A 27,853-nucleotide genomic window follows, 5' to 3' on the forward strand; every position below is an offset into this window, starting at 1 on the left:
AGAGGGGCTCTTTATTTCTCTCTCTGTCTGCCGTTCTCCCCTCCCCTCTCCTCTCGCATACCCTGCAAAGTGTGTTTGATAGGAAGCTCGCGCGCCTCATTCGCTCGCACCGCGTGATTGACAGTCGGCCGGCCCGCCCCCGTCGTTTCTGTGCACATGGATGGGTCTGCTGCGAGAGCGAGAACCAGCATCGGAGTGGAGTGGAAACAGGAAGAGGAGGAGAAGAGGGAAGAAAGGAGAGGATCGTGCGAGAGACGAGGTGGCCAGGAGTTGAAAGGGAGGAAAAAGGGGAACAGAGGGGCGTGCGACGAGAGAGAACCAAAACAAAAACAACAAAAAAAAAGAAGGTAAAGGAGAGAACCGCGGGCGGGTGGGCAGGAGGGAGGCGGGGGGGGGGGACTGGATGTGCATTTATGTCTGAGTGGAAATGTGTCGCTTTGTGTACAGCACTGTGGAAGGAGAAGTGTAACTGTTTTCTGTCCCCTTGCATTGTTGCTGTTATTTGTGTCACTATGCCTGAACGATCTGCCTTGGATGAGCATACTGCAGTGTGTGTGGTGTCTGCAGACTGCCGCACGTTCATGAATGAAGCTCCCTCTCTCTCTCTCTCTCTCTCTCTCTCTCTCTCACATACACACACACACACACACACACACACACACACACATACACATACATGCACACATACATGCTCACGTGCAGACACACAGCATGCGCAAGAACAGAAATGTGATGGGAGGGGGAGGTTGAAGATAGGGGAACTGTTGCAGTTACACTCTTGTTATGGCTACATCGGTGCTCTCCGGCACATTTAAACTGTTGAATATCCTCTTGTGTGAGCGTGGAGGGAGGGAAAGAGGTGTACAGTAGTAAGGCTCTTCAGTGCAACCAAGTGCTGTAATTATGGCTTTAGCTCAGGTCTGAACTGTGTCACTTGCTGGGCTCCTCTCAAAGTTCACTTCCCTCAACATGTTTCCCACAGTGGTTCTTTGGCCATGCGTTGACTCCATCTAAATATCTGGGTCACGTTTGATAACAGAAGCGATCCCTTTTTGTGATTTTGAAAGGAAAAGCAGCAGTCTGACGTTACTGTCAGTAATGTGAACCTGGTGTATGCTTTCAGCTGAAAGGATCAGTGCAAGCAACCACCTGCACGTGCATTTCTAGGTTACCATTCTCCCACAAACCCAGCTGTTTGTCACACGCATTCATGCATGCATCCAGCGTCTTCTTCACTCCTGCTTCACAGTCTTTTGTTAAAGAGAGGGGGGAAAGCTGTACAAAAAAGCTTCATTTTTTTGCATTGTTTGCAAAAGGCACCCCTCTTTCTTGTTCTTGACCTTGCCTTGGTACATTCCAGCACCCCCTCGGAGAGCTGTGCTTTATGGAGCATACACTGGGAAGAAGCTGCTGTTACAGAAAGGGAGAAGGGGGATAGAGCAAGAAGGGGTGTGTGTGTGTGTATGCGTGTGTGTGTTGGGGGTTATTTTTAGAAATGTGATTGATATTCGCCTCATACTGTACGTTCTTTCTCTGCGATGGTGACACTATTTAAGGCCGGCGTCCGATAAAATCACGCATGTGCACGAGAGCCTGCCCAGTCTCTTGTTTCTCGTCTGTACATTGTTGCTCGTCCGCTCTCCTCCATCTGTTCTCCTCACGTCTCTGCTCTGTGTTAGCTTAGCAATAGGAGACCACCAGAGGCAGCCCATCGTTCCTTTTATGGTATAGGAGCTGTGCTACATATACACACACGCACACACATGCACATGATGGAGCCTCGGTGGAAAAAAAGATCTGCACATCTGCAGCGGGGTCACTGCAGTCGGCGTGGTGGAAGATTTGCATGAATTTGACAGCTTGTTTCTGAAGCTCTGGAGATCTCAGGAGCTGACAGAGCTGCTGTGTAAACAACACCCAAGCCTGAAGAGAGCGAACAGAGAAATGTGGCAGGATCCATTAAATCCTACCGCTCGCCCCCCCCCCCCCCCCCCCCCCCCCCCCCCATTTCCATGTCAAAATTCACACACAAATGTAAAAACTCCCCTCCTTGCTCGAGGCCTTCCTCCCAGCTCTGGACTAAATGATATCATTGGTTGCCAGGGATACAAGGACACAGCGTGCAGAGAAAAGGAAGGGTGAGGCATGGGCAGAGCCGTACAGATTGCCTGGAAGAGAAAGGGTGGGATATTGGATATCAAGAGGGAGGGAGAAGGAAAAAAAAAAGAGCCTTGTTGAAACAAGTAAGGAAGAGAGCAAAGGCAAAAGGGCAGACCAGCAAGGAGGGGAAGGCAGGAGGAAAGAATGCCTGCCAGCTTGTCAAACCATGCTTCCTCTCCTCTCTTGCTCACAGCTCTTTGTCTTAGAGGGGGTCAGGTTTGCAGCAATGTAGATCTTTGCAAAAAAAAAAACAAGAACAGAAAGAAAGAGAATGGGCAGGTGTACCCAGGGGACAGATGAGATGGAAGTGCCCTTTTTCTTAAAAAAGCAAACAAACAAACAAAACCTTCCTTATCTTGTACATCTGTGCACCAACTGGCGATGGTATTTCCTCAGTCCTTTTTTACTGTGTGTCTGTCTGTGTGTGTGTGTTTACCAGCTAGCCAAGGATGAGGATGTCTATTTAGAGGGATCCGAGACTCTGCGGGTCTGCTGTCTTTCTATTCCGGCCTGACAGCATCATCTAATTTGGACCAGAAAGTCCCCACTCCCACTCACCCCCAACTCCACCAACAACACTGTTCTCTCAGCATTTATTTTGAAGGTAAGACTTGTGTAAGAGATGCACAAACACACACATGGGTTCTACATTTGGTTTCAAATAGCCAGATGTGGGTTTACATGGCTGTCCTTCTTTGGTGGCATGGAAAGAGAAAGGAGATGGTGGGTTTAAGTGAACAATAGGCGTCAACAAATGAAGGCTTTTTACCTGTCTGCGCACAAACGTTACACACTGCCAAAGCAAAGAGGGGACTGTAGTGGCCAAAGGTACAGTGGTAATTGAATGCACCTGGCATTTCATAAAGTCAGCTCTTACATACTACACTTTTGGAATTGTGTGCGCTTTCTTTTGGGCTACCTTGCTGTGAAGGGAGTTTAACCTGCAGCAACTTAACCCATTCTGCACATGACATCATGTGGCCTCGCAGCTACAGCCCATATGTCTTGAATTAACTCCTGCACACATGGGTTTAATATTGGAGCCACAGAGCCGTTGTTGTGTGGAGTCAAATGCAAGCTGGTGCTGACTGACGGCTCCCCCTACAACACTGTAAGCAGGGAGGGTCTATACCAGATGGGTCTGCATACCGTTGCCCCATCACTTGCAAGCACAGCAACCGCAGCACTTTGTCCGCAAATGTTGTGAAAGTAGGAAAAAAGTGGAAACTGTTGTATGCAAGTAATTGTTTGGGACAGTCACAAACACTCAAAATACATTAACAGAACCAAGCGATATCTCAGCTAAGGAGACTTTTACTGATAAAGAGGCAGAGTGGAATTGCGGACGTTTGAAACAGCAGATTTTTAGCAGGACTGGGGTGGATGTCGCCAGATGTGTTGCATCTGCTGCACAGCATAACCCAGCGATGACTGATGTCACCCGGTTCTGTATGTGAAAGTGAAAGCATGCAGTGTTGTTGTAATGCATGCTAGCAGTGCAACGTTGTGTGCACGCTTAAAGACCTGTTGTGTTCTCAGTGTGCTCTAAAAATACATCTAAATGCAGTTGAGTCTGAAAAGCCTAGAGCTACAGCATTAGGAACTGTCTGGCCTCAGTTGCTCTAGCAACTGGTTGGAAATGGTCCCTTGAAGAGGCTGCTTCCTTCACTCATTCAGCACTCGCAGAAAAGTTAATATAACACAGCTGCAACAGTCTCACCACGCACAGAACCATGAAAAAAACAACAAAAAAACCCTACTTATAGTAGAATTAATGCACAGTGAGGGAAGTGGTGAAATGCTGCATGCCAGTTCATCATTCATTGTGAGAAATGAAGCCAATGTCTCACCGTAACAGCAAAGCTTTCTTCAGCAAGAAAAGTGTGTCATCATTAGAGGCAGTAAGTGATCTTTTCGGTCCACGCTAATGAAAGACGTACGTGTGACTTTCCTGTTTTAAGCAATGAAAGCAATCACAAAAGTGGAAATAAGAATTGAGGCTGTAAGACACTGTAAAAGACAGATACAGTGCAGCAAGCTCCTGACTTGATATAGATTGTGGCTTAGGAGGAATATAGGGAAACGCAGAGCTCCTGGAATAGCGACTGATAAAGCTGGCTAGAATGAACTCCTACTGTGGATGTCTGCTGCTGATTTGAGCCACATCTACCACCAGCTCTGTCAGTAAATTAGGGACTTATGGCTTGAAGGGAATGGTGATAAAATAAATGCAGCAGGCCACCATGGTTTTTTTTTTTCTTTCTTTGTCTTCAAAGTGAGGTTGCCATGGCCCATGGTCTCACTGCAGTGGGCTTTTTTTCCCCATCACTGGGTGACCACTGGCGGTGGTGGCTGTGATTAGAGAGAAGCTGAGTGCACAGTGCAGCTCTGGCTGAGTGATGGTATTACCACTGAGCAGATACAGTGCAGCAGCAGAAAATTCGGCGAGCAGAATTAAATCTACCGGGAGCACACAGAGTGATAGTGTGGCATCAGTTCAGTCACAAACCCACATGATTAAAAAAATAAAGCTTCTTATAACGCCAGAAGAAATGCAAGTGTTGTGGAAAAATGCCTTGAACGGAATGTTTCACTTAACCACGTGTTTTGTCCACAGACTGCTTTTTTTGCTCTCAGGTGTGAAGTGGAGGGCCTCCAAAACACAGACCAAGACTGGTAACCACATAAATATTTTTGTCTGTCTCTGTGCTCTCTGTGTGTGGGTGTGTTTGTGCGTGACTATTTAAAAGCAGACATACTTCACAATTTGGCGCTACCGTACAGAGTTTATTATCACCCAAAGTCCTTACTGCACTACAACCCAGAGCTGCATCGACCTGAGGTATAAGTATCATGGAACTAAAGCTCCCTTTTTTATATACGTGGTATGAATGTAGGAATTAACTTCAAATGAAAATTACTGCACAATTCATTGCAGTGGACCCTGAATACCGTATACAGCATGTGTGCAGTATATGCATTTCATATACCTGGGATGTGCATGCTGAAATTTGTGTTAAAAGTTTAAAGGAGCATCATTTTGAAATTGCATTTCATAAAGTCAGGGTATTTAAATATTTACAGGTTGATTTGTGTATTCAGCATTTTCACTTACACATTAAACTCTGTGCGTGTGTTTGTGTGTGTGTTCCAGGCTGCATGTATCACCCAGCAGAGCTCTACTCTGGCCGTAACACATGGGACTCCTACTCAGCTGGAGGACCTAACAAAGGACAATGGGCTCCTGTAAATGCTCGCCCCTGGAGCCACACACAGAGGTCAGCAGCACCGTCCCCAAACCCACACACAAACGCAACACTTGCAGGACAGTATTTCATTTAAGGGGTACACATGTGATTCACCTGCAGCAGATAACATGTGCTATGCATGTGCCTCACCATACTATATTCGTTTGTTTCTATTTTCATGTCTCTGATCATATTGATATGAAAAAAATTAACCACTAAGGCTGCATCAGTTAAGAAAGCCAGTGTGACTTTTAAAAAAAGATTCTGGGTTTAAGCTCACTGCGGCCGTTGGTAGTGGAACAACTCGATGCTCGAACTTCCTCAAACAAGGGTCACTTGAGCACGTGAGACCTGAGCCTTTTGTAGTCTGGGCTGACTCAAGATAAGAGCCACTTTATGTGGCTGACTGATCAACTGAAACTCTGATGAGCATATTCATGAAAAGCTCTCACTTCATGTGCAGCTGTGGGAATAAACCCGTGTGCGGTTTCAACAGACAGGCTTGTGGTGAATGAAACTACAGCATCTTCAGCTGCAGTTGGCACAAGACTCAAGTCTCGCTATTCAGCTGCAACAGTTGAGGGTACGCGCTGATGAATGCGACTGTAGCTCATGCAGCTATGTGCAGTCGCGGCTTTTGGAGAGAAATAGATAATAAAAGTGAAAGGAAAGCGCTCGTTTTCAGCTCCATAGTTTTCTTCCTATTTCTAGGGTAAAGCTGCTACAGTAGCTTTGCATGATTCGCAGATCAAAATAATCTTCATGCATTTTATACGGAGCCTTGGTGCAGCCAAGTTCATCTAATGTCTGAAACAAGTCATTTTAGTTTTCTTTCCACTACCTTCAAGCAAACTTAGCTTCTGATTGGCTGCTTCTCATAGCAGCAGGTAGGTAGAGAGTGTGTTCTTGCAGACAAAGCGCTGTGCATGAGATGACCATATAAGGGAGATCAGCTGTTATTCACATCATACAAAGCCAAGAGTTTAAAAACATACTGCCTGGATATAGTGTTTTAGAGCAGTTTGAACTAACTGATAACAGTAATCTAAATAAGTAATGTAGAAATGAAGCTGATGCTCTTATTCCACTACGTATTTGATGTGTTTATTATGCGCATCCACCACTTAAAGTTTAAATAGTTTGGTTGAGTCATGGTGGTTACCGTGTGTGGTTAAACTAGTGTTTCTTAATCAGGCCCCTCTGGTGGAGCATAGAGCCACTGCAGGGCTGTAGGTAAAAACATAAAGCTAAATATAGTGTTCTTTATTTAACATAAGTAAACAAAATTCTGCTAATGCTGTGGTGATAGCATTTATTTCACAGAGAAAAAAAACACCTTGAAAACATTTTCTTGTGGGGTGTGGGCCGTAAACTATTTTCATTTTCTGAAGAGGAGGCATGCCAGGAGAAATTTTAGAAACAGTGGGATTAAATTATTCTTGCAGAGACCTTTGATGAACAAGCTGTGAAGTTTAGCATGTGGGAAAAAACTGGATTAGAGTCGCTGTGAAGGAAAACCTCATTTCTGAGTATGTCCAAAGTTGTGAGCAACTTTGAGCAACAGTGAACTACATTTAACATTTATTTGCAGAAAACATTTGAGAAATTAGCTTTAATCTGACTTCAGGCTACGAGTAAAAGCGTCACATCTTTTGAAACGAATTAAGACAACACAATATTTTTTTTGTCCCCCACTATAGGCTCCAAGAGGGGCGCAAACAGCCATATCATTCTCTGTCAAGTCGTATTTATAGCAGGTAAGTATTTATCGTTCATACCACACTTTAAAGGGGTTTGTGTTGACCAGCTTTCAGAGCTATGTGCTGTGATTTGTGACTGAAACTGCTTTTGTCAGTGTCATTTTCTCTAAGCTGGCTTCACTCGTACTGAGAAACTGAACAGTACAACTCTTGATGCCCTCATGAATCTGAGTATTGACCGGAAAAGTTTCCGTTGTACTGTGGTGTAATTACCATTAATGCCTGTCCACAGCGTGGTCCTGAGTTTAGTTGTTTTCACAGGGGTGACAGAACAATCAACCATGTCCCGGACAAAGGTATCCCAAAGGGGCATAGCCAGCTGCTGCGAATTTGGGATGGTAAAGAGGTGCAGTTTGAGGTCCAGAACTGGCATCACAACTCCATCCATTCGTTCCACATCCGAGATGGCACCAACAATGGTTATCTGCCAGGACCAGAGGAACGCTACGCAAACTGGCAAAACAATGTCAGCAACTTTGTGGTGAGGTGTTGCCGATAAGTCATTAGTTAAGGAATCTTGACTGTATTGTTTTTCTTTTCCCAATAGAACGGGGCTCCTCGCCTGCATCGCAACAACAGGGAGCTTCAGGGAACCACGCCAGAGAGATGGGCCCACTCGGACCCCCGCAGGAGTTTCCCAGACAGGATGGTGAACAACAGAACAGGACCATGGAAACGGCCAGCCCTCCACCAGCGACGGGAGCAAGCGCATCATCACAGTCCAACCCCGGAGCACCCATTAACCCCCCGGGATGAGTGTCCAGCTAAGAGGAGAAGAGACTTTGGACCTGATCAGGTAAATGTGTTTGATTTGGAGACACAACCTTTATTTCATTTTTTAAACGCAAAATGCGTAAAATGTCACTGCTAGATGTCAGGAGATTGCAGTCGGTCAGCCAAGAGAGATCAAAAGCATTCAATGTAAACAGTAACCCATAACTGCTATGGTCAACTTTTTTTCTACTATCTGTGTATAAAAGCATTTTTGTACACGCTTTGTTTTAACATATTTGAATAACACGGAAAGTAAATCAGGAAAGTGTTTTACGTTTTTTACCCCGTAAGTCACCTCAAAACCTCTGGCCTCAATTCATCTATGGTGAGTGCAATATGTATCCACGTCTGTAAAACTGTGTAAAACTTCTGTTCAATGGCAGTTATGCTGAGATAAGTTGTTGAGGATATCCAAAGGCTTTCTGTGTTTCTGGCTGCTGTTAGCGGCGTTTTTTACCGTGTTGGCTACTATTAGCTGGCTCTAGTGAAACTTTCTTTGAAGTGGCTCAAAAACTGGAAGTAAAGTTTATGTACATCTTTGTGTGTTAGAGCCCTGACTTCGGTTCAGGAGCAGAGGCTTGAGGTGAGGAAGAAGAGGATGGTATTTTATACAGATGCTGTGTTATCCCTTTCCCTTGTGTTTTAGCTTGTTGAAGGGGAAGCCTTCTCAGGCCATAAAACATAGGACTTTGACTATTACATATGTAGCTAGTCTCTAGCCACATACAGGAAACTCAATTTGCGAGGTCGGTGATGTCCATCTCGGGCACTCAAACACTGCATGTTTAATGGATTCGTTTTAAGTTCACGTGAATGGATCAGTTTGTTTAACGCCATAATTACTCACTAATCAATATTTATTTATGAATACAACATTGTTTTTTTTCTATTAACCTTAGTTTCTTAAACTTAGTCAGATAATTTCATTTGACCTTACTGTGCCAATTTCACTGCTGTCACTATGTTTACATGTACACATCTATATGCTACATGGCATTTCATTTCTGTGTAACAGCCCCACCTATTGGTGTAATGCAGTTTTAAAAGAAAGGATATTTATCTGTTTAGGCTTGTCATACTGGATCCAGGCAATTACCTTTACTTGTTCGTGCCCCATCACCACCTCACCAACAGCGCTCCAACCAGGACGACTGGAAGCCTCCAAGTGACAGGGCGGGTCCATGCCACCACTCTGAACACAGGACCTCAACAAAACAGCAACAGGTGAGCATGTACAACATGTATTATTCCTCAGATTTGGCACAACCATTGATTCCCAAATCTGGTTTTTCACTTTTGCAGGAAACCTCTAAACTGCGAGCTGGGAAACACGGCTTCAGTGACCCAGTGCCATCCAACCAGAGCTGCGGCAGGAGGCCACCGCATTATGGAAGCAGAGGGAAGGTCGAGCGGAAAATCTCATCTTCACCAGCAGACCACACCCGTGTGCCTTACAGCCACCAACACCATCACTATAACCATCAACGGCACACAGGCCAGCCTAGAGCACCTCAGCACAACGCCCCACTACACCCTCTGGAGGATAAGGACTCTTGGAACCATTATCACAAACAAAGCACAGTAAGAGATAAACTACTATCACACTTTTATTTCAGTATGCTATTTTACACATAGTAAACAGGTAGAGTGTTTTTATTGCAAAGCCATATGCTCATAAAGTGTGGGTAGATGTTGCTCTTTATCACCTTCAGAATTGACAGGAGACAGTATGTTTTTAAAGGGGTCATGCTCTGGTGACCATGATGTTATTTGTTGTGTACAAGAAAGAAAAAGTAACCTGGTCTTTTTCCACCCATCCTGAGGATCCTCCAGAGCGTTTGGGATCTGTATATCCTAGCTACAGTACCCTATAGTTAAATCGATTAATAATGATTAATGATTAGTGTCAGTATAATTGTGTTTTCTTCCACATCCCCAGTTTTATTGTGAACCTAAAGACCATTACACACTGAGTACTTAGCGGAAAAGTGACACATTCCACATTTTTTCAGATGCAAACTTGTCGACCGCTCGTCGAAGCGCTGAATTTTAGCAGAAAATTAATTCTCAAAAAACGCACTGTGAAAAAAGTTGACATGAAGCGATGATGAGCTGATCCTGATGTTTCTAAACAAGAAAAGGAAGAAAAGGAAGAAAAGGAGATTCTGAGCTCATCCAATTCTCACATAAAGGCAGCAGCAGGGAGAATTTCTTGGTTTGGTCCAGGAGTTCAAGCTGTAACACTTTCGTACATATTTCAGGATGTCAGTGGGGTAGTTGGAATTCTTGTTGACAGAGTTTGGACCACATCTGAGGAGGCAGAGAAGTAATTTCCGAGAGCAGATTGAACAGTGTTTAGTAGGGGTGCAACGATACACAAAATTCACGGTTCGGTTCGGTTCGATACTTTGGTGTCACGGTTCGATATTTTTTCGATACAAAAAAAATGTTCATGCCTTTTTAATTTGTCATTTATTAAAATTATAAATATATATTTAAACTCAAAGGTACAGTTTTTAAATTTAACCCTAACCCTTGTGCGTGTTTTTTATTTTGACAGCGAATGCGCACCTGCGGACCACTTATGTGCAGCCCTGGTTATTTAGCTCGTCATATTGCAGCCACAGAAATTATTTTGTCCATGAAACCATAAAGCTGCACTTTCTTTTTGCCTTATAGTCTCATTTGTCATAACTTCTCCGTTTTGTGGTAAGCTTTTCTTTGGCTGTCACTTCTTCACCCTGACCTGTCTTATTTGGCTCAGCAGAACTAAAATATATATACTGCTGCTTTTACACACGCACTCACATAAGCTCAGCGATTCTCTGCGCGATCAACCTCTCACATGTTTAAGCTTGCTGCGTGAGATTTCACTTGTCATGTTTGCATAGTAAGCTAACGATTAATAAGACGATGTCAGAGGAATTGGTGCACAAATTATCATCACTCACAGATCAGTGCTGTCGCTCTCTATACACAGTTCGCACGATTGCAAAGTGAAAGCAAAAAACAAGCGCAAATTCAAACGCGATCAATATGTCACATATTGACAGTGGCTCACCGATGCCAATGACATAATTACCCAGCTACATTTCTGAAAGAATGCAAAAGCATTGACATATATTTTTCCTTCCTACAATAGCCCGACGGGCAGGGAAGAGATAGATTTTGGTAGCCCGACTGAAAAAATCGCTAGCTCCAGGACGTCGGGCTAGCGATATTGCAAGCCATGTATCTGATTGAGGAATCACTCATCTTTGGAAAAGAGAGTTTATTACAGAGAAATGTCTCTTTCCAAAATAAAAGCTATACTATCCGCTTCTTCTGGGCTATATTCTCAGCAGCATAAGGAGAATCATGTGCTAACAGCTGTCTAAATGACTCGGCTAAAGTTAGTAGCATGCTTGTTGTTTTTGTCTTTGCACTAGGATGATGTCGGCGTAAATGTGCAGTCATATTCGTTGTGTTCCCACTAGTGCTTTCAGGTTAATCTCGTTGAAATGACCTTAACGCCACAACACGGCAAATCTCCGTTAACGAGCTACCGCCGATCGCCCCGTGCATGGGGCTAGACGGCCAACACGTTAACGAGCTAACTGCGCTAACACACTAGTTCCCACCCATGTAATTGAGCATTGCATGGCACATCCAACATACTGTTTTACTTTAGTCCATGACTCGCTTACCTTCAGGGTCATACGTCACATGAAAACCAAAATAATTCCAAACGCCAGATCTGAATGAGGGTGGGGGAGGTCCATGTTGCAAGGAGAGCTTAACTTCTGTCTTGCTAGCTTGCCCTGCACTCTTCCTTCTGACTATGCTGTCTGTGTTGAGCGCTCAGTGGATCTGCGCTCGACAGTGCAGCCTAGGCGGAGTAGTCGAACGCAGATTCACTGAGCGCTCAACACAGACAGCATCGTCAGAAGGAAAGTTGATAAAATAAATTACAAATGTTGTATTGTTCGATACATATGCGTACCAAACCGAAAGCACTGTATCGAACGGTTCAATATCGATACGAATATCGTTGCACCCCTAGTGTTTAGCTGTGTGTAAACAGGTAAAACAGTATAATTTTACTATTTACATATCATTGCATATTCAGTACTAGAGATGGACCGATCCGATATTACGTATCGGTATCGGTCCGATACTGACCTAAATTACTGGATCGGATATCGGAGAAAAATAAAAAATGTAATCCGATCCATTAAATATCACGAAAGCACCTCACAAAACTTGCAACACGCCGTAACTCACCTCAGAACGTTAGCACGTCGGAGCAGTATGCATCACGTGATAGAGCGGCTGTGGCATGCGGGACCTGTCGGTGGTCTGGATAGCATTTGGAGCTTCGCTAGCAACCCGGCATTTCATCTCCGACAAAGTTATCCCCGAGAGAAGTAAAGCAAGTGTGTAAGTCCATCTCTGAATGTTTGTAAAGCATTCCTGCGTTAAGCTTAACAAGCGACTGCCTCTTCTTGCTGCTACTTCAATCATGAAACTGCTTAATGATCAGCTGATCGGCTTTTCTGTCGCGAGTCCGTCTCTCTTGTTTGTTTTTGGCCCACTTTGCACCAGAAAGAGGAAACCAGCGGCTGAACAACAGCAGCACGTTTAAGCTTGATAAGCTGTTGTTAGAATTTATTTAATATTACTTTCTACTCGAGAATCTTTTTCTACGTAGCTGACGGCTGGTAACTGTGCAGGGGCGGATCTAGCAAAGTTTAGCCAGGGGGGCCGATAGGGCATTAACAGGGAAAAGGGGGCACAAAGACATACTTTTCTTTCTTATTCTCATTTAAAATGTCTAGCTTTTAATAAATAATTATCTGACATCCAAAGTTTTAATTTGATGTAAAATGAATAGAAGTCAATTACTGTATATAGTGACTATTAAGTCTAATATATATACCCTAGTAAGCTATAGTACTTTTTCCTTTGGGAAGGTACCATCTGTGCAGTCTGCAATTTTGTTGAAGAAAGATGTTGAATCTATTTAATATTTCTTGAAAAATAATTGATTTCTGTGCATTTTTTTTTTCACACTGCATCAAATTAAGGTTGATTACGTCAATTAAGCATCATGAGGTGGAGCGTGAGGGGTGGTTCCCTATTTTTTATTTATTTATTTTTGTTGCTGGGAGTTGGAACCCTATTAGTTAGGTTGCTTAATATTTACGCTAAGTACTCTTTAAAATACCAGAATAGGGAGGATGGTGTAGGTTTAAGTTTATTAGATTGATCAGTATTGCTGAACTATGAAACATTTCTTTTTTGCATACAGGTATAACAGAATAGCTTTAGTGTAGTTGTTGTTTTAAACTTGAGTATGAACTTATACAAAATGCAGCAAGATATTTAAAAAAAAAAAACAGTTTTGTTGATTAAAAAACACTATATTGGATTCATATCGGTATCGGCAGATATCCAAATTTATGATATCGGTATCGGTATCGGACATAAAAAAGTGGTATCGTGCCATCTCTATTCAGTACTGGCTTTGAGCTACAATCACACTTTTTGCCAGATTCAGTGATCTGATTGGTCAGAATGTTTCTTTTCATCAGAAAACTTAGAAAAATTCAGCTTGGTCCCAAAAAGTACATGACAAGTTTGTCCAGTAAAATTACACGGTCACTTGCACAGTCACGTGCACCAAGAATAAGTGAGTCTGAAAGATATTTTTAACACTTAACCAATTTTACATGTCTGGTGTATAAAGGCCTTAAATGTACAATACAGCTTAAAGTTACTGATGCAAAATTAATTCTGCAGGAGAATCAGCGCATTCATCAACGGACAAATTCAAGGGACCCCTCCCTCTTGAAATCTGGTGTAAACTCTCCTCAGTACTCATCTGTACTCTGTGGTCCGAACAATGGAGGTTTTACTTCCAGCAGTACAGGTGCTCCTTCCAGTCCTTCTACAGACAAAATGCTCAATGGCAGAAAAGATTCACCAGTCATTCAGCCGCGTTGTCCCAGCCTCAGTGGGCAGCTAAAGCTCCAAGAAAGTCCCAGTGTCATCCCGAGACCCAGTCGGGGATCAAGTACATCTCCGACACCCCATGCTGGTTCAAAATCTAGGCTTTCAGACCTCAAGTACAGGAAGACCTCACAGCTCCTCTGCTCACTGCAGTCTCCCCACGATAGAGCAAGAGTGGACAAGCCTGAGAGGGAGTTAGAAGATAAAAAGTCTGAATCCAAACAAAAGTATAAGCTGCTGAAAAAGGAGAAGAAGGGTGACGTTCCAAAGATGGGCAGAAAGGGTGAGGACAGAAAAAGGCGGAAGAAAAAAGAGGAGAAAAGGTTGGCCGAGAAGAAAAAGAAACGTGATAAAGCATCTAAGAAGGAACGGAAATTAGCCCTCAAAATGAAAGTTACAGAACAGGAAATGTTTTCTTCCATCTCTGTTTCCACCTGTCTAAGTGAGGCAAAGATAAGTAAAATGCAGACTTTGAACGGAGAGAATCAGGCCCAGTCACCACCCAAACACAAGCACAGGGACAGGAGTGAAAAAGGAGAAAAGACTACGCATAGGTCATCCACAAACACCCTTCATCCCAGGCCCACTTCACAGCAGCCATCCTCAAAGTCTGAAAATCACAAAATGCTCAAAAAGAGCAGCAGTGCCCCAGAAACCCCTCTTCCTAAGAAAGCCAGCCACCACCAGGCCAGCAAGCGTTCCACCATCGTCTCAACCCAACTGGAAGGTGAGCCAAGAGCAAAGCCAGATGACTTACTCCCTTCCCTCTTATTTAAAGCCTTAGCGCCTCTCAGTACAGTGTGCTCGGCTGGCTTAGAGCAGCAAGGTGGGCAGGGAGGAGTTCTCAATGCTCCAGACCTTCAGCCTGTGGCTGTGATGGGAAATTTAAGGGAAACGGGAGACAACCTTGCCAACACACCTCCTGTGCTTAGCTGGCAGGGATCTCCAGTATCAGATCTTGGAGATGAGGAGGAGGAGCTAGAGAAAGGTGTACTAAGCAGACCTGTCCTCCAGCTCAGCCCCACTCAATGTCTTTCACCCCCTCCTGTAGAGAGTGAAAGCATTGATCATATGAGTGCAGAAGATTATTCCCACAGCAGCATGTCTGAATTCTCTGATCTACCTTGTACAATTGAACAAGTTCTGGAGGAAGAAAAAGAAGCGATGATGGACAGCAGCAGGAAGCTGTCTGGCTCTCCCCTTCATGAGTTTCACAATGATGACGCAGGTCTTGATGATGTCTTTGAGAGCCTGGCCACCTTACTTGCCAGCCAGAGGGTCGCGTGCCGAGGTGGTCCATTCGGCGGTCCTCCTGCTAGTGATGCCAATGGAGTGAAGTACTCTTCCTCTCTTGAACTGGGCCCAGATATCCACTGCCCCGAGAGCCAGGACTTCTTCCCTACATCAAATCCCACAGAATCCTCCGAACCCAGTAATCAATCACCAGTTCACATTACCTCAGACACACTTGAAGAATTCCGCAGTCAGACAGATGTGAGTAAGCCAGCCACCAGCTCAATGGTGCAGGAAAAAGAGGAGGGAAATGAGAGTTATGTACAAGATGTGATGAAACAAGACAACAAGGATGCAGCAAACCCGATGGAGAGGACGAAGACTCTTTTGGATGGGGCACTGAGTGCGGAGCTGACTCTGACCACAACACATACAGTAATGAAGATGGTAAAGCAAGCTCCCTCTACCAAGGAAGAAAGTGGAAATGGCACAAAGACAGAACGTGCAGGCAAAGAGAAAAAGAGAAAACAGAAGGTAAAGGATGGGAAAAGAGAGGGAGCGATCAAGATTAAGATAAAGAGAGAAGAAAATAAGGTCATCAGCTGTAAAATTAAAACAAGTAGAGTACCCGATGTAAAAGACAGCAATGCTTTATCTTCAGTGCCAGTTATTTCATACTCAGCCAGACTGGTCAAAGACAGCATGAAGGGCCAGACTCCTCAGGAAAATCAAACCCCAAATGGTAAAGATATCAAAAGACAAAAAGTGGACACTGGGAATTCAAATGCAACAACAGATGAGAAGAAAGGGTTCGTTAATGAGACTGCCTGTGTAGTCGGAAATACAGACGTTACCACCTCAAATTCAACATCAGCTGTATCAACAAGTCCAACCAAATTAGATCGTCCTGCACCAGCAAGTAAAGTGGACCCACTGAAACTGAAAGCGCTGTCCATGGGCTTGTCTAAGGAGCTGAAGATCCTCTTGGTTAAAGTGGAGAGCGGCGGAAGGCAGACATTCAATATATCAGAAGTGCAGGAGCCCAGAATCCCAATCCCACTTTCCAAGATCAACATCACAAACACAGCCGCTGATGTGATCAGAGCATGCAGGTGAGTATAAAGCTGACAAATGTGCTACCAGCTCACTGAGTGTTATTCACCTCTCTTAATGAGTATTAATGCTCTGGTATCATTTTTTTTCCTAGGGGGGCAAGTCTGAAAGGGAAATTCAAGGAGTCGTACTTGCCTCCCGCATTCTCGGTTAAACCCAACATTGCAGTGGAGACCCCCATTCCTCGTGATAAGCTGAATCCTCCTACACCAAGCATCTATGTGAGTATGTGCTAATTAATGGAGCTCAAGTAACCAGACTTCAAAAGTAATCTTGTTTTTAGCCACGCTAACAGGCTGGTTCTGCGGATCATGTTCTCAGGCTAAGCTGGTCAGTTAGCCTAAACTCAAAAACCTGCTAACCTTTCTAGCCTAGCTTAGCCATTCTCAACTTTTGAAAGGTTAAGAATGAAATCTCTTGGAAATTTAAAAAAAACTGGATGGATTGCAGTTCAATTAGTTTTTATGGATATACAACAAATCCCCATGTTAACATTTAGCTCAGTTCTATTTCTTGGCCTGTTTATTGGTTAGCAAGCGAGAGCTATCCTAACACACCTTGTTTGAGAAATCTGCAAATTTCAAACCTACTGTGAGGACTTTTCCCCTGGTTTCCAGAGAAATGTTCTCCAACACTGCATTCAGATCTCATCATGGTTTACCCCGTGCTGTTTTCACAGTTGGAGAGCAAGAGGGATGCCTTTTCTCCGGTTCTGCTTCAGTTCTGCACTGATCCCAAAAACGCTGTTACGGTCATCAGAGGCCTCGCTGGCTCCCTCCGCCTTAGTAAGTTTAATTACTGTTAAAAAAAATAATTTTACTTTATTGTTTTGTTCAAATCATCACACAAGAAGCAGGAAAGGTCAAATTAGGCACAGATTGTTCAGATTAAAAAAAACTGGTTTGTCATAGAAGTAGTGGATATTTTAATAGTGCTGTATCTTGCTATATAACCCATTTAAATTTTGTTAGCCACATAACACAATCGAATTTCCCAGAGGAACCCACCCGAGGGATTAATAAAGTTCTATCTAATCTAATCTAATCTAATCTAATCTAACACTTCCTGCTTCATCTTTCACATTTAAATGCAAAACATGTATTCTCAACTGCGATTGATGGCTTGGCAACCACTCTTCTATGATTGCCGCTTTGAATTCATTTGCATGGCAACACCGGTCTCAGCAATTGAACAGGGGAAAAAAATTTTGTTTTTGTAATTATCTGGTAATTATCTTTCTCTGTTTCTTTCTCCATCGCAGATCTTGGTCTGTTCTCAACCAAATCTCTGGTGGAGGCCAATTCAGACCATGCAGTGGAAGTGAGGACTCAGGTTAAGCAGCCTGCTGATGAGAACTGGGATGCAAGTGGCGCGAGTCAGACATGGCCCTGCGAGAGCAGCCGCTCACACACCATCATTGCCAAATACGCCCAGTACCAGGCCTCCACCTTTCAGGAGAGTCTGCAGGTAGGCATACTCTCATGTTACTTTTATGGCATTTAATGTTGGGTAATTAAATAACTGACTGAATAATTGAGTTGCACCAGCTTTTATTTCAGCTCATGGCTAAATAGATTTTAAAGAAATATTGTATCACATGTTCTAATGTGATTGCTGACATTGCTAAATTTGTTGTTTGCCTGCTGGTGTCTTTTCACCCCTGAATATCATTTTTTAACGGACACTTCAGGTTGGAAGTTCAGCAGCATTTGCTAGACCAGGGTATTTTAATAAAGCAAACAAAAAAAGTTCAAAATAGGGTGTATGGCCAGGTGGCTTCAGGTCATTTCTTCTGTCTGTTAAAGAGGAAAGGGGATTGACCAGTAGAGGACATGGGCAACAGTATGTGACCCAGTTCCAAAAGGCTCCTATATCATTGCAGTCTGTCTGCCCATTTGCACAGTCCACTGCATTAAGCTCCATTTTAAACCAACTGGCTTTTAGTCAGAGTGCATTATAAATCCCTCCCAACAAGAAGTGCGCATCAATGCAGGCTTTCTTACCACACCTGTTTTGTGACCGATATGGAGGAAGCTACACATGCAAAACAAATAAGCACTATCTTTGGTGTTGAAAAAAAGAAACAGATTACAGCTGTGATTTGAATATGAAGGCAGTGTTTTGGATCGTCTTGCATATATTACCAGGGACAGAAATCTGAGCCGTCCATTTCCTACTGCTATGCTTCTTGAAGAATAAAGGCTGCTAGCTCTTCCATGTATCAGCACAGAAAAAAACCAAACAAACAAAAAAAGAGGTCATGAATGAATGTAATCATAGGTCTGAATATAAGACAAGCGGGAACATTTTGGGAGTGTTGTTTTTAAATGTCTGAATGAAACAGAAGGTTGTTGGGTGCAGTTATAGGCACGTTATTAATGTGTTCATCTGATAACAGTATAAAACAAAGCATCCAAGGATCGCAAAGTTCATGTTTCTGTCTGAGAAAGGCAAAGCTATCTCAAAGCTAAAAGTCCTGTCCCGTAGTTAAGAGAACCTTATTTATCATGAAAAAATGTGGTGATCTTTTCTGTGTTAGACAAATGTGTTAACCGCTATGCTATAGACTGGAATTAGGTTGAAGTGGGGTCCATGAACTAGAACTTAAATGTTGGTTTACTTGAATAAACAACAGTGATTTGCAGTGTGTTAAAAACATTTTTAAAGTTGTATGAAAACTAATGTTTTGCAAACTGGAGATTAGCTTCTTTTTTGTCATCTCAGATGTGTGAGATGTATATTTTTCAAGAAAGAATCCATGCTTCTGTAAATAAGCATACATGTGTTATGTGTTCCACTGTGAATGATAATTCAGAATTGTTTTATATTCTTAGACTTGTATTTACTTTTGATGCAGGTCTGTCCATCGTTTAAAGCATTAGGGGGACACTAACAGTATTTTAAGGTATTTTGTTCAAAGGTTATTTGAATAAAATACATTAAATGAAGGTTGTAGGTTAGTAAGCAGATGTGTAGTAGTTTGTGTTTAACAATTTAAGTGTCTGAAGTGAGGAAATCAACACATGCAGGCAAAAACGTGATTGACTTCACAGATGTTTCTGTCCAAAACTTACCTTGAATTTATGTAATCATGCATTTGTTATCAGTTATAAGCTAAGCTCATGCAGATGTATTATAGGAGGAGAAGGAGAGTGAGAATGAGGAAGATGAGGAACAGACTCCAAACCAATCGGCAGCCACAAAAGCCGCTCTGACACTATCCAACAGTAAAGGCAATCATACCTCAAAAGCCAGTTCTGCGTCCATCTTGAGCAAAGCTCAGCCTCCTCATGCCAACAGCTCTCTGAGGTTAGTGAAAAACTGTGATCTGTTCGTGTAAAAGGTCACAGTATTACAGCGAAGCATATTCATGTTAGGCTTGTGTCTCTCCCCAGCTCAGAGCAAAAACCTGTTGGAAAGATCATTAAATTCGGGACCAACATAGATCTGTCTGATCCTAAAAGGTAAGATCATGTTAAACTTACCTAATCGAGGATCCACAATCTCTCACATTACCTTCTTTTTTTATGACTTTTTTTTTTTCAAGGTGGAAGCCCCAGCTGCAGGAGCTGCTGAAGCTGCCAGCTTTCATGCGAGTGGAATCCAGTAACAACATGCTGAGTCACGTCGGTCACACCATCCTGGGCATGAACACTGTCCAGCTTTACATGAAGGTGCCGGGCAGCCGTACACCAGGTAAGTGCGTGTCTTGACTCAGGAGGGTGTTTTTTAATGTTTCAAATGAGGGATAGCTCAGTAGGTAGAGTGGTAGCCCCATGATCGGAAGGTCAGGGGTTCGACTCCACTGAACGGCTACCTTGAGGTACCCCTGAGCAAGGTACCGTCCCTACACACTGCTCCCCGGGCGCTGCACTGGCGGCTGCCCACTGCTTCACTGGGTGAATGGGTTAAATGCAGAGGAACTATTTCCCTATGGGGACTAACACGCACACTTTACACACTTTGCTTTTCAAATTAAAAGGACTGCTTGTGTTTCTCATCAGGTCATCAAGAGAACAACAACTTCTGCTCAGTTAACATCAACATCGGGCCTGGTGACTGCGAGTGGTTCGCAGTCCATGAGCACTACTGGGAACTTATTAATAATTTATGTGAAAAGTGAGTTAAGAACTTATTCAGTTGAAACAAAAATGATACAAAAGATGTTACTGTAGCCTGAATTGCTTTGGTCTTTCCTTCAGGCATGGAGTAGACTACCTTACAGGCTCCTGGTGGCCAGTTCTAGAGGATCTCTACAGTTCCAACATCCCTGTGTACCGCTTCATCCAGAGGCCAGGCGACCTGGTGTGGATTAATGCAGGGACTGTGCACTGGGTCCAAGCTGTGGGCTGGTGCAACAACATTGCCTGGAATGTGGGACCACTCAACTGTGAGTTACAAGGACAAAAATAAAATAAGCCAAAAGCAGCAGCTTCAAACCTCTTTGTCTAAAGTTACTACTTAAATATGCTGTTGCCTTTTGTCAGCCACTGTTTTGTGTTTGCTTTTTTTTCACTCCTCCAGCATACCAATATCAACTCGCCCTGGAGCGCTTTGAGTGGAACGAGGTGAAGAAGGTTAAGTCAATCGTTCCCATGATCCACGTTTCCTGGAATGTGGCTCGCACAATTAAAATCACAGATCAGGATACCTTCAAGATGATCAAGTAAGATGTGTGTTTGCATCTACAGAATACATGTGTGTATGTGAGGGGGCGTTAGTTTACATCTTTCACTGTCTTCCCCTCCCTCTCTGTCTCCCTCTCTCTCAAACACTCAGACACTGCCTGTTGCAGTCCATCAAGCACATCCAGATTCTGAGAGACCAGCTGGTGGCTGCAGGGAAGAAAATCTGTTACCAGAGCCGCGTGAAAGACGAGCCAGCCTACTACTGCAACGAGTGTGATGTGAGTGACTCTTCTGCTGTGTGAAAGAAGTGAAAGCATGATACGAGTCCCACTTTCAAAAGTCGAGCGCGGTGTTAGTTTAATCAGGCTATGAGGTCGCTCAGCTGACACCCTTTTACACATCCAATTGGCAAATCCATCCTAGAAGATGCTGTTTGTGCTGCTTTAGCTTTCCCTCAGTGCTGCATACCTGCAAGCTGCTTTGTAACCCTCCTCTGCTGTAGCTGCTCCTTTTCATGCTGTTTATGGCATAAGCAATGTTATATCTGCAGTCGCTGATACCTGCTTTGTCCTGTGTTGGGGCTTTGCTTTGGCTCTCCCTATGTCTGCATATAGAAGGGTCTGGAAGGTTCCCCAACAGAGTCATACCACTAAATATGAACTAATGCTTGACTAAAGTGGTGCTGACTACACTGTGTTTGTGCAGGTGGAGGTGTTTAACTTGCTGTTTGTGACCAGTGAGAACAGTAGTAAGACGACCTACGTGGTGCACTGTGAGGACTGTGCCAGAGCTAAGAGCCCGTCGCTGACAGGAGTAGTGGTGCTGGAACAGTATCGGACAGAGGAGCTGATGAAAATCTATGACGGTTTTGTGCTGGTTAGTATGATTTTATAATCTCTAATGGTCACTTTTTAATCTGGCATCTGGAATGAATTAAATTTATTTATTCAGACTGTTTTTTGTTTTTGATGGCATCTCTGTCATGCATTTGGAGCTACGGTGCTGTGAACAAGTATTTCCCCCGTTCTTGATTTTTTTTTCCCCCACATATTTGTCATAATTACATGTTTCAGATCATAAAAATATTTGACAAAAATAACCCAAGTAAATACAAACTGTAGTTTTTAAATGAGTTCAATTTCATGGACTGTGAGCAGGCCTGCAACACATGTCTAATCAAGAAACCACTTTAAAAAAGCTGTCTGACAAAGTGGAGCAGGCTAAAAGATCTGAAAAAGCAACACATCATTATCATGAAACAACTGAGAAACAAAGTCGCTGAAAGAAAGCGTTATAAAGCCATTTCTAAGGCGTTGGGACTCCAGCAAACCACAGTGAGCTATTATCCACAAATGGAGAAAACTTTAATGGCCGGCCTACCAAAATTACTCCATAAAGCTTTTAACAACTCATCCAGTAGGTTATAAAAGAACCCAGAACAACATCTAAGGAACCCACTCATGATTCAACAGTAAGAAAGAGACGAAGGCTCATCTCATGTTTGCCAAAAAACATCTCGATGATCCTCAAGAAAATATTCTGTGGACTAACTGGACAAAAGTTGATTTATAATTATTTATTTATTTTTTTTGCATCATGTAACGGGAACAGAGCATGTCATAAAAAGAACATCACACCAGCAGTCAAACATGGTGGTGGATCTGTGATTGTCTGGGGCTGTTTTGCTGCTTCAGGGTCTGAGCGACTTGTCATAATTGGTACAACCATCAGTTCTGTTCTCTACCAGAAAATCCTGAATGAGGATGTCCTGCCGTTAGTTCATGCCCTTAAATTTAAGCACACTTTGCTTATGCAGCAGGTCAGTGATTCAAAACACATCAGCAAGTCCTCTAAATGGTTCAAAAAAACAGAATTAAGGTTTTTGGAGTGCCCAAAGTCCAGATTTAAATCCCCCCAAAACCCTCCAATGTGGCTCACTTAAAACAAATTCTCTAAAGAAGAGTGAGCCACAATTCCTCCACAGCGATGTGAAAGACTCACTTCCAATTATCACAAATGCTTAATTGCAGTTCTTGCTGCCAAGGATGACACAAGAAGTTACCAGGTTTACTTTTTCACATTTTCACTTGGTAGGTCTAGATAAAATTCTGTATTTACTCAGATTATCTTAGTCTAGTATTACCATTTGTTTGATGATCTGAATCATGTAAGTGTGACAAATATGCAAAAAGCTAAGAAATCAGGAAGGGGTCAAATACTTTTTCATGGTATTGTTTTAGCGAAATTACCTTCCTACGTTTTCTTTTTAACAGGCTGAGCTAGCAAATTTGTGAAGTTCACAACCAAAAAAGAAAATCAGAATTTCCCTGTAACTTTTATTTTTTTCCAAACAGCTACATTGCTTCACTTTACAAAGTGATATCATCTTGCTTCCAAATCATGTATTTGTCATTTAAACAGAGAATAGTCATCATTCTCAAAAAGCACACTGGGTTGGATGAAGTGCTGTTTACTGGTGGCTGATGTGACGCTATTATGTTAATCCAGCCTTTAGAGTTTCTCCCTTTAGAAATGTGTGAATGAGAGTTTATTTCTCTCGATTTCTCTTTTTTTTGTTTTTTATTGGCTTTGGTTAATCTTCCCTAGAACTGCTCTCATCTACCATTATACATATCAAATAAGTCATGTGTTATTTGGCTAAAATTTATATTACTTTTGGCCATGTTGTAAAATTGGGGTTCACATTATGATTTCTTGCTGCAGTAAAGGAGTCTGCTAGGTTCCCTGTCCTGGTGCTTTTAAATAAACAACATCCTTATTGCAGATACTAGTTGTCTGCTTTGAAAAATAGTCCGCAGTAATGCAATGAGTATTTGATAAAAGCTCTTTCCAAACCCCCAGCTGAACTGTCTCTCTTCCTCTTTTTTTTCTCCCCTCATCCTTCAGACTCCAACTCCCTTCTCAAAGTGAGGACTCCTCCACAGTGTCTTTCAGCCATAACCAAAACTCTAATGGCAGCACAAATGTTGCCTTCAAGGCAATCTGTTCCTGCAAACACTGTCTCAATCAGCCAATCACGTTTACTCAGTATTGTTTACATCACACTGTAAGGTATGGATACTCAGCCAGTCCAACTATATAGCTCACCGTCTTCCCCATACCAGCTGCTGATTGGACATGTGTTTTGAAATAGAATGACTAGACTGGTACTTTTCACAAGAAGCATTTTAGATAAGGACAGGAGAAAAAAACACAATGTGAGCACTGCTAGCACTGAAAATCAGGTGATGTATTTTCAACGGACACTGCTGTGATTCAAAAGCGTCAAGTAGCCAGTTCTGTGTATTGATTCAGGTACTTTTATGCAAATTCAGTAGAACTTTTTTACACCAATCTAGTTATTCTATGTGTCCATGAATTTGCTGTGATTCTAATGTACCAGCAGGGGAAACGCTTCATAAGAGAAGTAGCTGATTGTCACATTTGGCATTGTACTGGTTTCTGTTTCTGGTTATTTGTTGTTGGGGGTTTTTTTTGTTTTTTTTTTCATATTCAGGTAAAAGCTCTGACATTTGTAACTCCTGTCTGTAAACTCTCTGAGGTGCTATTCCAATCTTATTTATGCTCGTTAGATGCTTAAAAAAAGTTTTACCAGCCTAGAAGTACACCACATTGGCCTTGTGAACTTTAGAGGAGAGATAATTAGAAGATTAAACACACACAAAGGTTTTATGTAAGCATTAAAAAGAAAAAAACACAAATTTTTATCAGTGTCTCTAAAATACGGGTTTAGCAGAGGACTAAAACAGTTTTGTTCTTATTTGAAAATGAAGTGTGCAGAAAGAAAAACGAACTTGTCTTATTTGTTTTTGGCTTCTTCACAGGTCTAAATGGTGTTAGGTGTGGTTCTATGACACATGGAGGAAAAAAGGCATTGTGATGTCTTTTTCTTTTCTCTTTTTTCATTATTGGAATGGGCAAACAGTCCCAGTTTTATACCTCTTTTGTTTCAATATTCTTGTTTCTAGATGACAGAGAAGATAAATAATTGTAAATTGTGAATAAATTTATGGGATACGCAGTGGTGTGCATAGATGGGGTGCGAGAGAGCAGGGGTCGCCGTTCGGGTTTATGTCAGTGAAGTGCTCGTGAAGTGAAACGTCCGGAGGGACACACAATCATGTTATAATGCAAAAACCAGTGAGGTCAGACTGCAGGCCGCGTCAGTATCGTCAGTCCTGAAGGGTCCAGCTCGGTGCACTGCTGCTCAGAAGTTTGGGTTGGTTTCGGAAGATTTTTTGTTTCTGAAATAGAAGCATATTTGTTTTTTGTCTAATGAGGCATAGTGCTGATCAGACATGCCACATGCTACAAAACAATTTCTGATTAATGGACAAAGTCGTCATTGCTTCGAAGAGAACCATCACTTCTGTGTTCTGCGGTGTTTCCTGTTACAGCTTTATCGTGCTAAAAGGCTATGTGGTCGTCAGAAGAGTGTTTTTGTAAATTAAATGAGTACATGTGAAAATGTTTTTTGAAGTAACGGAAGCAGTAAATTTGGCTCGTTCAGTTGTAGCCAAAAAGAAATTGACAAACTAGTTCTAATCAGAATGGAAAGAGATTTTGGAGAGGCTGGTGCACAGCTGAGGAAGAGGAAAAGTCCATTACTGACTAAAGACTGGTTTGAGAAACAGGTACCTCACAGGTCCTCACCTGGCATCTTCAGTGAACAGCAGCTACATAACGTCCGTCTCAGTGTCGGCAGTGAAGAGGTGACTCCAGGATTCTGGTCTTCAAGCAAAGTTGTGAGGAAAAAGCCATATTTTGCTGTTCGGTCTTCTGCCCGTCTTGTGGCTTTTTTCCTTTGTGACACTGCTTAGACGCCTCTTTACTGCAGATGTTCAGACAGGCATTTTATGGGCGCTGTTGAAGCTGCCAGAGAAGACGCCATGTGGCATCTATTGTTCAAACTGGAGACTCAGATGTACTTGGATACTTTATTGGCTGCACACAAGGACCTCCGACTTCTCTTGGTTATAAGCAGATTGTGCTGGTTCAGAGAAAGCTATCATATACGCTGTTTTATTAAATATTTTTGAAGAGCTTCATTATTTAGAACATAAACCTTCTTGATGAAGCAGCTGCAATCAGTCAAACAAAGGCCAATTCTGCAGCTTCCGAGCATGATCACTTAGCCTTCTAACTTAATAAACTTGTATCAGGTAACAGTGTACCACAGGAACACACGATGCTTCCTGAAAACAGCCCTCCATTAAAATAGTTACTAATGATGTATAGTTAACGATTCCGGTGGTCACTGATCATCATTTACAATGTGTCTAATTTAAACTAATGATTACTAAGTAATTTCAATTTTTTTCCAAAAACAAATTACTTTTTTATTCTAAAAAAAAAAAGTGCACCAAAACTTTTGAACAGTATTGCATGTTCAAGAGCGGCTGAATGTAAATATGACAGGAAAGACCCAGATTTCTTTGTTTAACAGCACATCAAATGATTTTCATTGTCATTAATTCATTTTATTGCTTATATTAGTAATGGCGCATTTATTGTTCATATGACCTACTTTTATTTTGCGTTCACTTTTACTTGGCTACAAAATGTGCCAAAGTTGATGTAGCTTCACATGTTGAGATTTTAAGTCACATATTAATGCAATCTATGATGATGTTGTTTTTTGTTTATAAACACAACTAATTTTGTCACAGATACTTTTTAAAAAAAATTCTAAGCTACAAGCTAAAAATCTCACGCGTGCTCTGTAATGTAGTGTGACGCTGGGAGGCTGGTTACCATGCTGTATGCGCCTAGCGCTGCTTCAAGTACATTCAGCAGCTTTTCTTCCTGCCGTTGTCTTTCGTGCTCGCTCCACAAGCTCGGGTCTGTTTTTATGAATTTGGATGGCGGTTCAACCTCACTGTCGTATAACCATTATAATAGAATGCCCACGAATGACATCTTCCACATCATACCTCTGCCCCTCATTAGTCTGTGCACACCATTCAATGTACATAATGTATCTGTTTTCAGGTTTGCTAGAAGACTGTAGATTTGTTCTCAATCAGAAATTTTAACTCGTCTTTGGTCGGACTTGTCCACCTTAGTCATTTGTTTCTGTTGTTGCTATATTAAAATACACCCTAAAAATATCTTGTTTCACTGTAGTTTAAATAACTGCAATGGGAAATCTTTCCCGCTTTTATACCTCTTTTTTTTGTTGTCAGTTTCGGTTTTTTGGATCACAGAGAAAATGGAAAATTGTAAATTGTGACATTATTTATACTGTACATTGTCGTTTTCGTATATATTTATTGCATATCAAAGGATACGTCACTTGACAAGGGGCTACAAGGTATTTTAAAAATGTAGTATGGTCATAATGTGTTGATAGGGGAAGTGCAATCAGGGGGGTGGTTTAATTTTCATGGTGCTAGACCCCTCCTTGCCTCAGTGCCCCCTCATTAAACAGCATATAATGATATATGAACATAAGTCAGTGATACAACTCAAACCAACCATTTGGTGCTCAGAACCATTTCAACACAGTTTACTGGTAACAGAAATGGAATGATGTCTTTGTACTGTATCTAACAGATAAATACGAGATCTTTTTTAACATTTTTTTTCCATTGTATGAAATTCATAATCTTGTGAGGCATTAGTGATTTTATGATGAGCATTAGCAGTAGTTGTAACTCTTGACACTTTTGCAGAGACTTTTAGGGATGTGACTTTTAATGGCGTCGAGGTTTTTCGTGTCTTGTCTTCATTATTGGGATTATTTGGAGGGTGTAATAATGCTTCTTTTTTCCCCCTCTTGACTTGTTTGATTTATGCTGCACTTACTGTTTGAAAAAGAACTCACATAGAAGAAAAAACCTGAGCCAGACCTGTCTTAAATCCCTCTGTGATTTTTCTGTGACATATTGTATGGTTGTGCAAGAAAATAAAATGTTTTGATAAA

At 42.2% G+C, this 27,853-nt stretch overlaps 1 protein-coding gene across 3 annotated transcripts; it reads left to right on the forward strand.

Annotated features, from left to right (window-relative positions):
- Positions 1-201: 201 nt before the first annotated feature.
- On the forward strand, positions 202-27,853 carry LOC146623906 (uncharacterized). 3 transcript variants are annotated; one of them, XM_085364380.1, is made up of 22 exons: positions 202-347; positions 2,600-2,764; positions 4,778-4,836; positions 5,315-5,438; positions 7,109-7,165; positions 7,430-7,634; positions 7,716-7,964; positions 9,011-9,166; positions 9,245-9,523; positions 13,724-16,278; positions 16,374-16,500; positions 16,959-17,064; positions 17,541-17,746; positions 19,419-19,588; positions 19,675-19,743; positions 19,827-19,975; positions 20,284-20,398; positions 20,482-20,669; positions 20,804-20,945; positions 21,059-21,185; positions 21,613-21,783; positions 23,815-27,853. In XM_085364380.1, the coding sequence occupies exons 4-22, from the start codon at positions 5,320-5,322 to the stop codon at positions 23,836-23,838; spliced, it is 5,214 nt and encodes a 1,737-aa protein (XP_085220506.1). In that variant the 5' UTR covers positions 202-347; positions 2,600-2,764; positions 4,778-4,836; positions 5,315-5,319; the 3' UTR covers positions 23,839-27,853. The 3 variants fall into 3 exon arrangements, with proteins under 3 accessions (XP_085220506.1, XP_085220504.1, XP_085220505.1); XM_085364378.1 differs by having other exon boundaries at positions 9,011-9,523; XM_085364379.1 differs by having other exon boundaries at positions 2,604-2,764; positions 9,011-9,523.

The sequence above is a fragment of the Diplotaxodon limnothrissa genome, linkage group LG10 (genome assembly GCF_057381915.1).
Source record: "Diplotaxodon limnothrissa isolate DT_005_m linkage group LG10, D_limnothrissa_male_GT1.1, whole genome shotgun sequence".
NCBI classification, from domain to species: Eukaryota; Metazoa; Chordata; class Actinopteri; order Cichliformes; family Cichlidae; genus Diplotaxodon; species Diplotaxodon limnothrissa.